The 11,692-nt window shown below is 37.8% G+C and overlaps 2 protein-coding genes across 6 annotated transcripts in view; one reads left to right on the top strand and one right to left on the bottom strand.

Annotated features, from left to right (window-relative positions):
- Positions 1-11,692, top strand: part of LOC106078264 (synaptotagmin-7-like) — a 465,097-nt gene that overhangs the window by 59,283 nt on the left and 394,122 nt on the right. The window lies entirely within an intron of this gene.
- The window catches only part of LOC129926942 (relaxin receptor 1-like), a 30,347-nt gene that overhangs the window by 5,818 nt on the left and 12,837 nt on the right, over positions 1-11,692 (bottom strand). Inside the window, exon 1 of one of the 2 annotated variants that reach the window (XM_056033675.1) lies at positions 6,363-6,754. The exons of the other annotated variant lie outside the window; for it this stretch is intronic. Within the exon in view, the coding sequence (XP_055889650.1) occupies positions 6,363-6,399 (37 nt within the window). The 5' untranslated portion in view covers positions 6,400-6,754. Of the gene's footprint in view, positions 1-6,362; positions 6,755-11,692 lie in introns of those variants that run through there. 2 annotated transcript variants of the gene reach the window in all.

The raw sequence follows: 11,692 nt of genomic DNA, 5'->3' as shown, positions 1-11,692 counted from the left end.
TCTAGATATGCATACTTTATGTCGTCTATTGAGAACTCTTTGAGTGCTTATTGATCACTTTAGTATTTCAAAAAACTGTGGGGCGTGGCCAAACGTGACGACACTGGGACTAGTGGGACGTTCCATTTAATCTTAAAGGAAAAAAATTAACATATGTATTAGAATATAAACTCGAACAGGAGGGGCGGATCAGGGGCGGACTGGGTATCAAAATCGGCCCAGGCATTACCATATGAACCGGCCCACAAATGAATGGCATGTCATATGAGCGTAGCCAGGATTTTTTTCGGTGGTGGGGGGGGGGATTTTTTCTACCCCTCTCTGCAATGTATATGTATGTAATTAATGTTCATTACATTCTGACCTTTCATTCTTTGGGCCTTTTTTTTGTGTGCCTAGAATAGGTTCTTCTTTTAATTAGGGGAAAGACAGTACACACCACCAAGGACAGCTAGGGAGTCTGGGGGAGCGCTGTGAGCTTCCCCAGCTGTGTCCGGGGAGAATCCCCAGATCCAAGCATTAATTTCTGTTATTTTAAGCTTTAAATATCCTGAGGTATCTACAGTGCAATTAGCTTGCTAATTCCGCTAAAAAATTCAAAAACCAAATCTACTATTCACTGCACTTAATTAATGGAGTCTAGCGACTGGTAGAAAATGGTAACTATAGTTTTGCTTTAGTTTTTGTATTGGCTACACTTAGGAAATTCGGTGACTGTAGTTTGCTTAAGTTGGCTGCACTGGGGCATTAAGTAAAGTTTCCTTTTCAGACATTGAGGTCTGAGGCAAGTGATGCTTCCTATCGGCTACGTCCATGTGTCATATTATAGGTGTAAGTCTAATTCTCTTCAAAATATATACAGTTTGAAAACGCTTCGCAAACTGGATGTATACTTGCCTAGGATAACCAAACGGATTTTATTTATACATGTATGTAGTTTGAAAACAATAAAACTTTTTCTATTACTTATAGATTACAGACGTTTCTTCAAAAATAAGATAGTTACATCCTACGCATTTCATGTGTCAATTTAGTCATGCATGTTGATCTGTGACTTAAAATATGCTAAGTCATTGGTTTTCCTGGCTGACTCAGGCAACCCATTCAATAAAGAAAATTTAAAGAAACTAAGACAAAAAGAATTTATAAAAAGTACATAAAAATTAAACACCAACCCCAAAAAATAAGCCGACAGCTGCAGAATGAATACATCAACAATGTAATATATAAAGATAACAATAAAAACCTATGGTCATACATTAAGTATAAGAAAATGGAAATAACAGACATAGCACCATTAAAAGGAGAAGACAACATAACCCATAATGATAATGAAATTAAAGCAAACATCCTAAATAAATACTTTGGATCAGCATTCTCAGCCCCAGGAGACAAAGACATATTACTTAATTTGAACCAAGTAGACAACATAGAAGATATAGTAGTACAAGAAAATAGAATCCAAAAACTATTAGCCAACACCAAACCAAATAAAGCTTCTGGACCTGATGGTATTCCAGCAAGATTACTCAAAGAACTAAGCACTGAGCTAGCACCAGTGTTCAAAATACTTTTTCAGGCATCTCTTAAGCAGGGCAAAGTACCAAGGGACTGAAAAAAATCCTAGAACATATTATATGTAGCAACACATGGGCGCCCGCAGGATTTTTTGCAGGGGAGGTGCAAGTTGCCACCTATGACTCAAAATCTTAGCTTCAACTTTTTATTCTAGAGAATTTTAAAGAAACAAACTGGTGCCGCCTCGCCCCCCCCCCCTTGCGATATTAATTGCACTGTAAAGTAAATACTTGTTTCATGAAATAAAAACAAACAAAAAAAAAACACCAACATATGAACAAACTATTTACTGTACATGTTGCTAAGTTTATCCTTCAGGCCCCTGCATACCGACGTTAGATCAAAATAAAAATGTAAACGCTGCCGGTATTGCCTATAACTTTACTTCTGCATTGCTTCTCGTGGCGATTCAAGTACTGTAACAACTACACGGTTCAAAAGAGAATGTGCTGTCCTAATCTAGAACTACCAGTAGCATTTAGGATTCTATGGAGTTTATTTTTTTATTCCTCAGATTACCATACCAGGCAGTCTTATTAAAACTTAAAATATTGCGGATGTGAGCGTGATAAAACATAGCCAAGGCCTTTTCTTTATGATCAGGCATTAATTACAATAGTAAAGAAATGATTTAAATCTAGATTTGTGTAAACATTTATACAGTTTTTCTATAAGCCTAAAGTGTAGTATTTTTAGATCAATGTTATTAAAAATAAACAAAAAGAAAACTAACTTTTTCTGTACAAATTTCAGAAAGAAGAACTCTATACCCATATTGAACTGTGAATAAGTTGGGTGGTTTGCAATTTCGCGCTGTGAGTGTGTGTGTTAAAGTGAATTCCTATGAAGTATTGTTAAAGAGCTTCTTCTTCCTCGTACTCATTTTTATGTTAGAGTGTTCAGATGACTAGACCAATATATGAGATGCACTGCACAGTGGTTTCCAAATCAGGAGCTCTCCATATAATTTTCTTTTTCTATGGGTGTTTTGGAGCCAGTGTCTTGTATGGGCCTCCTGGTAAAGAGAACAGTTTTGATGGACATGTTGTCTTAATCTGTTGTGTCCGGTTAAGATTAGACGTTGATCTTGTCGTGATAGCTTATAATAGGCATCATCTTTCTTGTGATTCGGACGAGAGCTTGTCCATTTCTCATTTATTTTATTCACTTTTAGTTTCTTCATTTCTTCTGGATAGAGTGCAATGTTTAATTGTGAGTTTGTTCTCACACTCTTGGCGAGTGTGTCAGCCTTCTCTTCCTTCTAGATCTATTAGTGCTGGTATCCGTTCTATCCGTTAAAGAGCTAATTGTCACCCCTATTTTATTTTCTGCATTATATCAATGTTTTCTAACAAAATTAAGTGTAATAAGAATTTTTTTTTAAAGTGTCTCGCTGCTGTCACTTTTTTTAAAAGTTGTCTGCATAGAAATTTTTTTTTTCTTTGGTCGCGACCAGACCGGCCTATTTCGTACCGGCCCACCGGGCATTTGCCCGTTTGCCCATATAGCCAGTCCGCCCTGTGTGGAGTAGTCACTACTAGTGTATAGTATCACGCAGACATTATTGACTAATCAGTACTCAGTTATATTGAGATGCATGGGAAAAGTATTCATTGTTTTTCTCTGGACGACTGTTGATTTGAATAAACTACATATAGGTTCAAATTGTGTAGTTCGTCCATCGTGATTCGATGATGACCACTTTCGTCATCCAGGGGTCTGAGGGCTTTGCACTGGGGTTTTGTGCCTCCTCATGTGGCTGAGACCTATGCGAACCCAAAATATTCGGCTACACAGTGGGCAGGTATTCCAGCTGGAGTTAGTGTCATTGGCCTTGTTTTCTGTGAAGGCAATAATAAATTCTATCAGAGTCGACACAGGTTAAGAAAGACCGGTCTACGCTACTACAATAATGTGAAACAAGCTGTCGCGGTTGGTCAACCAGTCACTAGTCTTCACCCTTAAGAGGAAATGAGAAATGCGCTCATCTACGACCATGAAAGAGGAGCTTTATATATAATATTGGATTATTTATTTTGTCGGTGTGAGTTTGAAGGTTTTATCCCTATTTATCGCATCCAAATAGTGTTTTGTATATATTTAAAGGCAGCTCTAAATCCGCACTGTCTCTTATGCCTGTGGAGAGTCACTGGAGACAATAAACAAAGCTCTCTCTTCAAATAACGTCGTGACACAAAGTTTTATATTTGCATTGAAGTATTTAATCCATATCAAATGACTCCTCAGTTTTAAGGGAATTTGATAACCGTCTGGCCAGGACCAGTAGCGCTTTTGGACGCCTTCAGGCGAGAGTTTGGCGGAATAAATCGCTCCGCCTACCTACAAAAATCAATGTCTACCAGGTGGTGGTTCACTCAACCCTCTAATATGGCTCTGAGACATGGACACTATACAGAAAACAACTAAGACTACTTGAGCGCTTTCACCAAAGATGCTTGCGCTCCATCATGGACATACGGTGGCAAGACCGCACTACAAACAGCAATGTCCTTGTGAACGCCGGTATGGACAGTATAGAGCAGTGGTTTTCAACAGGGGCGCTATCGCCACCTGGGGTGCGTTTTCGTAAAATTGGGGGTGCTGGGAGCCAAAGGGGCGGTATAATGGCGCTGGAAAGAAGAAACTAAAGGTGCACTGAAACAAAAAAAAAAATTCTTCAAAATTAATGCTGGTAAACTAAATATATACAAATTATGTTAAGCTTGCTTCTAATTTAAGATCAGAAATAATGTTAGAAATTGAGTTTCGGGAATCACATTTTCTATTTTTAAATTCTTACTCCGTTGCAGTAATCGGAGGGTTTCTATTGTCCTTATATCTTATGCGTGTAAACATTTATGATTTGATAAACAAACTAAGCAATACGCCTTTTAGATTATAGTTTATTTTATCTACATATGTCGATATATATTGATATGCTGTAAAAAAAAAGACCATTAAAGCTAACATTCAAATAGAATAATTTAACCCTTTTAAAAGCAAAAACATTGACAAAGTGTTGTTACGAAAATTCGCTGGTATGTAAAGGCGTATTTTTGTGAGTTTTAGTGAGTTGCCACTAGATAAAAAGTAATCCATTGTTCTACTTTGAATAACAGCATTTTCAGATGCGGTTATGAAACCAATTCGGCTTCACGGACATATAGCAATATTAAAAAAAAAAGAAAATTCATGAACGATTATAAAAATCTACTATTCAATCAATATTAAAAACAAAAACGGCAAATCAGGATATGTTTTTATGTGGCCTCTTAGAAAAATGCATAACCTTTTTTTTAAATCTCATGATATTTTTTGAAAATTGATAAAAACAAAAATTAAAATGTTTCAAAAATTATCTGTGACACAAAAAAGACTTTTTTTTTTGCTTAGTGATGAAATATTATTTCAAAATTGTCTAAATGTGTAGCTTATAATGACGTAAAAGTAATCATCAGCGGTTGGACGCTACAATGGCTTCATAAGTATATAGAATAAAGAACAGATCTACCCACTGTTCACCTTGTGGGTTATGATACACAGGCAACATCTTGTTAAAATTTTAGCCCGCAATTTCATTTCTATTTGACTCTAATTATAAAAATTTTAAATAAAATACAAGCCAATGCCGAAAATAAGCTAATGTTTCTACAGTTTTGTGAAACAAATGATAAGCAATATGTTAAACTCTTATTGTCAACTGGGTTCGCTGGATTTCGAAAGAGAGGTTATTCCTCATTTTTCTTAGCTTTTAAATACAATTTTGGATTTTTTTTTTTTTTTTGACAAACAGGAAGATTCAACGGTTGGCGATGACTTAAAGCAAGCTAGAAAAATTGTTTTACATGGTAGGCATCTAACGCAAATGAATGAAACAAAGCTCCGACTTGCAATTAAGGATTCCTCTTTGAATCTAATTTAAAAAAAATAGTTAATAAAAAACTAACCCGTGCCATGACAGAGCTAATCTTTTAACAGTTTTGTTGAAGACCACTGTCTTAAATTAACTAGCTCGGACTGTCTGAGTGGATTCCTTTACAAGGATTTCTCCCTGAGCAAGAAATTTTGCTTAACGAATTGTCGATAACAACACAAGAATCAGTCAAGAAATTAAATAATTTTGTTTTCTATAGAGAAAGGAGCGAGGCTATAAACATTGCAATATTGAGAAATTTGGGTGCGATCGGACAGTGCCCTCCCTTTCATTAAAGTAAGATTTTTTTTGTTGAGTTTTTAAAATTTTTTTAAATTTTGCTTGTTTGACTTAATTCACCTGCGTTTTTTTTAAAAACTACTGACTTCTACATAGCAGGGAAATACATTTCTGAGGACCAGATAGCAGTCAAACGCATGACATACATCGCTGGAGAAGCTATCAGTGCGACTGTAATTCGGTTCGTCATTGAACATAATTTTTTAAATGACCATTAACATACAAGCTGGGTGTTATGTGGCGAGCACAATGACCAACCACCTTTACTTTCCCCAAATAAAGTCAGGTACCCATTAGAGTTGGATGGACTCAGGGGTGCCCTAAAAATTTCGGAATTCAAAATCACAGTCTTCACCGAGATTCGAACCTACGACCCCAGGTTCGGAAGCCAAGCGCTTAACCACTCAGCCCCCTATTTAACATACAGCGTATTTTAATATTGTTATAGCTGATGGCGATGCGGATAGGGGTAGTTGTGTGTGGTGTAGCCAGCTGACACTATTCGCCTCAGGCCATCGCTAGACGAGGTCGATCTCAATACAGTGGATGCAATAACCTAAAAGATACTTACCAACACCTAAAAGAATATATAATATATAATAAAACATTGTTTCAGAGTAGAAGCAGCAGTCCTATTTGGAAGACAAATTAGAAAACAAACATTGTTGTAGGTTCAAAGACAACATGGTTGTAGGCGAAATGGCTTCACTCGAGTCTGGATCTACATTTATACTGACTGGACTTTAATGTCTACTAGTTCTGCTTTGAATTATTAAACATTCTGCATTGTTTTTGCGCTAGGCGGGGCGGATTTCTAATTCGGCTGTTTTATTATGGGTGTGACTCTACATATTGACTGGTAATATGTCCATGCATAGTATGTCAATAGAGCATAAGTTTACCAGTCGCTAGTAATACGATTCTGAAATGGTTGAATATATAAACATATTAAGGGAAGCGCGGCGTGCCACCAGGGTTGATAAAAAAAAAAGGGGGGGGGGGGTGGTTGGAAGGCAATCATTTTCTTACTTCATGTCTTATATCAGCCTTAATTAGTGACAGCCCCCACCCCCCACCGAAACATTTAGAGAACGTTTGGATATTGTGTAACGCAAAAAAAAATCACTATTTTTACCACCCCTTCCCCCATTGTAACAAATCGTAACTAGACTTCCCACCACCCTCCATAGAGTAACAAAGAAAGAAAATTCGAATATTAACAAATAACTTATTTATTAATTATTTTTCCAAACCACATTTTTCAATGATAGAAATGATGGGAAAAATATCGCTATCTTTTGGAGCTGCAATGACGTATTCATTCCCCCCCCCCCCCAACCTTTTACTATACATATACATCAACTAGTCCTATTAGTTGTGTTTCGCATGATCTATATTTCCTAAAGCCATGCTGGTATGGTGTGAGGACATCATGTTTGTCTAAGTGGTTTATGATGATACTACATATTATGTGTTCTAGGTTTTTACATGTGATGCTGGTAAAGTGATACTGGTCTGTAGTTTCCTGGGTCAGATTTTTCTCCTTTTTTAAATAGGGGGGGTGACATTAGCTTCTTTCCAGTCCCTTGGTACTCTCTAGGTGTAAATGGGGACCAGACAAGTAGCGCGAAATTTCCCGACAAATTAGCTCTAGACAAAATAGCGCGGACTTACATATGACGTGTATCAAAGAACTGGATTTTACTAAGTGAAGGTGCTGGGCGGCTTGTTTTGTTTAGGATTTTATCTTCTTCAATGTTAATAGATATGTATAAATATGACATGCTTGCAGAGGAAGAGAGTTTTCTGAAATTTTATCTTATTTTCCTTTTTTCCCCCCAAGGTTTAAATGTACAACAATTGTTTTGAAATGTGGTTCAAGGGTCAGGTATATGATGTGTGTTACACATTTGTGTGTTATAGTAAAATCATGACTCTTGATTATTTGCGGCATTTTTCTTTGATCAAACCAGGGCGTCTCTTGCCGCAACATTGGTTATCTTAGGTGTGTAAGGCTTAGTTAAATTTTAGCTAAGTTTTTATCTGTACATATTGCCTTCGAAGAACAAAATGATTCTCTGCCTGATGTTGTTGGGAGTTTGTTTGACATTTGGGACGGATGACACCATGCATTTCAGCTTTCCATTTACGGTCTTCACCCCAATGTCTTGAAATTAATCACTCACTTCCTCAGAGAACAGGAGAACACTGAGAACAAGATTCTGAAGTACAATGCTAGAGAACGAAGTAAAGCTGCAAGCAAGACAAAGTATTGCCAATGTATGAAAACAAGCCACTGACGGAGTGTCTACGTGACATTGCATACAATATGACTTTATGAAAGTTTGTGCAACATGTATGTGTGTGTGTTTCATGGGCGTAGCCAGGATTTTTTTTCGGGGGGGGGGTTTTGGGGGGGGGGGGGTGAATTTTTTCACACATATGTTTTTATGTGTGTGTGTGTGTGTGTGTGTACATAATTTTATTACATTCTGACCCTTCATTCTTTCGGAAGACGTTTATTGTGCCCCCCTAGAATAGGTTCTTCCATGAGTTAGTGAAAAAATTGTAGATTCCCCGACATTACTAGCAAAGGGGTCTGGGGAAGCGCTAGGAGCTTCCCCAGCGCGGGGCGAAGCCCCGCCGCCAAGCACTATTTCTGATATTGAAAACCAACAAAATGCATATTCTGAGGTATCTACAGTGCATTTTCCTGCTAATAAAAAGTTCTATTTCAAAAAGCTAATGTGCTATTCTTACTGACTTAGACCCTCCCTCGTCGTTCGGCGCATTTGCCATCCAACTGTTTCCATAAAATTGTAGACTCCCCGCCATTACTAGCAAGGGGGTCTGGGGGAGCGCCAGCAGCTCCCCAGCGCGGGGCGAAGCCCCGCCGCCAAGCACTATTTCTGGTATGGAAAGCCAACAAAATGCATATTCTGAGGTATCTACAGTCCATTTTAATGCTATTAAAAAGTTTTATTTTAAAAACCTAATGTGCTATTCTTACTGACTTAGACCCTCCCACGCCGTTCGGAGCATTTGACGTCAAGCTGTTTCCATAAAAATCTGTCACTGGTAATGTCTGAAGCCTCTTCCCACCTACCATGAGGACTTCCATGAATGAGTGGCGTCAAGTTGTACTAGGATATCATTGCAACTCTTCTTATGTGTAATTCATTTTGTCGGAGAACATGTCTCGCAAACCTCATGCGTCGTTCTCTCATAATCTTACTAAGGGGTCGATCCCCAGTTCGGCATAGGATTTCCTTGATTTAGATCCGATCTCTATAACTGACTCCTGAAATCTGTCTTAGCCATCTTTGTTGAGCTATATTTAGTGTTTTTCGATTTCGGTAGATGACTATTCACTGCAGTTTATTAATGGAGCCCTGCCACTGGTAAAAATGTGTAACCTCTCTTGAATACGCTCTTGGAATTAAGTGACTTTAGTTTGCTTTAGATTTTATATCGAAAAGAGAAGTTTTATCGTCAAAATCTTCTGTTGGGTGTTTTGAACCTCAAAATGCTCTGTAGGGCGATCTTAGACTCAAAACCATCTGGAGGGGTTTTAAACTTTAAAAAAAAAAAAGCCATCTGTAGAAGAAACTCAAAACCCCCGATTGGCTTGGCTACGCTCAAATAATTTTAGTGTGTAATTTGCTTTTTTTTTTATATTGAAGATGTATTTTTAGCACCAAACCCCTCTGAATGGGGGTTTAAACTCAAAACCCCTTTCGGCAACGTTCATAGCATTTTGAGTGCGTAATTTGCTTTTTTTCTTACACTGAAGATGGCGGGGGGGGGGGGGGGGTGGGGTTTAAACTCAAAACCCCTTTGACTACGCTCATAGATTTTAGAGTGAGTAATTTTCTTTTATTTATATTAAAGAGGTACTTTTTAGCTTCAAACTCCACTGGAGGGGAGTTTAAACTCAAAACCCCATAGACTACACTCATAACATTTTTAGTGTATAATTTGCTTTTTTTATTATTATTAAAAAGAGGTATTTTTTACCTTCAAACCCCACTGAAGTGGGGTTTAAACTCAAAACTGAGTCAAAACCCATTTATCTACGCTCATAACATTTTGAGTGCGTAATTAGCTTTTTTTTATATTAAAGAGGGGGTTTATCGTAAATTTTAGACGGAGTTTTAAAATCAAAATCTTCCTTAACTGTGCTCTTGGAATTAGGGGATTTTCGTTTGCATTTTTTTTGTTTTGTTTTATAGAAGACCCCAGGTAGGGGGTTTAAAACTCAAAACCCCTGGTAGGGAGTTTTAAACTCAAACCCCCTAGTAGGGGTTTTTAAACTCGAATCGCTCTGGTAGGGGTTTTAAACTCGAACCCCCCTGGTAGGGGGTTTTAAACTCGAACCCCCCTGGTAGGGGTTTTTAAACTCGAACCCCTTGGTAGGGGGTTTTAAACTTAAAACCCCTTTGGTTTTGCTAGGGCAAGTGATGGTTTAGTATTAAAATCTCACCTAAAATAAACAAAATCAAAGCAAAAAATCAGTTACTAAATTCCGACTACAATTCATTTCGGGGGGGGGGGGGGTTGAACCCCAAGAATCCCCCCCTGGCTACGCCCATGGTGTGTTTGTAAATCTGATAATTATGGAATACACAAACGTGTTTTTTGAAGTACACTTTTGAAATTTAAATAAATGATATGATTAGAAATTATTCATTTTATCTTATTATAATCTTTGCATAATGTTTGCATATTTCTATTTAAAAAAAGCTAAATTGTTTCCTGCAAAATTACTGAAAAGTAATGATAACATTAAAATAAGAAAATATTGCTTCTATTACTATCTTACGATATCTAAAGTAGTTTTTGCAAAATGATAAAAAAAAATATTTCCGCGCTATTTTGTCGGGACTATTTTGTTCGCGCTATTTTGTCGGGGCTATTTTGTTTGCGCTATTTTGTCGGGGCTATTTTGTTCGCGCTATTTTGTCGGGGCTATTTTGTTTGCGCTATTTTGTCGGGGAACCATCTATCTATAATCTAGGAGGCACTTTCACGTAAGTGATTTTAGATCGACTGTAAACAAAAGAAATGTATTGTATGAATAAAAAATTGAGTGGAATTGTGGAATCTCCCCAATAAGATACAGCAGGCAATTATTGCTATCAAGTCTCAAATCTTGTTGTTAGTAAGTCACGTCGAACGGTTCTGTCAATTTTTGACGCAGTTCTTAAAATTATCTGTTTCCGTGTTTTATCATTTACTTTGCCTCTACCCGTGGTACGTGTTCATTGTTGACACGTTGTTTACGTCTGGCTAGTAGTGGTTACATCATCCATGCTACAGTAGTTTCACATCACATAATTGTATTGTCTCCAGTTGCGTCACTAGCAGGTGCGGGGGGTGCGGGCCTCACCGGGTGACACCGACCCTAGTGACGCCACTGATTGTCTCGTTACTCTCTCTTCATACATTTCTTAAATACACTCACCTTTCCAGCGCTCAAGGAAAAAGAATTATCAGCTCCATAGTCTACTATAAGTATATCTGGATTTCTTGCACCACGAGACCACTCAACGTTCCCTTGAGAATCCCTTGTAGAAAGTAAACATTTGACAAGCAACAGTTGGGCTTAGTTTATGTCGGGTCCATGTCAGATCAGTCCAACTTTGAGAATGGAGATGATGCTCTCCACCCCCATCTGAATAAGACCATCTCATCCTTTCCGTAATGACAACTGACCACTGGTCAAAGTGAATCTTACTGTGGCTTACCTTGATTGTTTTCTACTTAGTTGACCTTGAAAGCCCTTTCTTTCTCACAAGCTGAATTGATCCTTGCAAGTCACAGAGGACCCCTCGGTTCAAAAGCCAAGCGCTTTACCACTCAGCCACCGCGCCTCCTTTTAAGTTAGGTAGACTCCTAAAA

The sequence above is a fragment of the Biomphalaria glabrata genome, chromosome 6 (genome assembly GCF_947242115.1).
Source record: "Biomphalaria glabrata chromosome 6, xgBioGlab47.1, whole genome shotgun sequence".
Taxonomy (NCBI): domain Eukaryota; kingdom Metazoa; phylum Mollusca; class Gastropoda; family Planorbidae; genus Biomphalaria; species Biomphalaria glabrata.
Note: the sequence above shows the minus strand (reverse complement) of the source record. Positions and strands in the feature narration are given on the sequence as shown.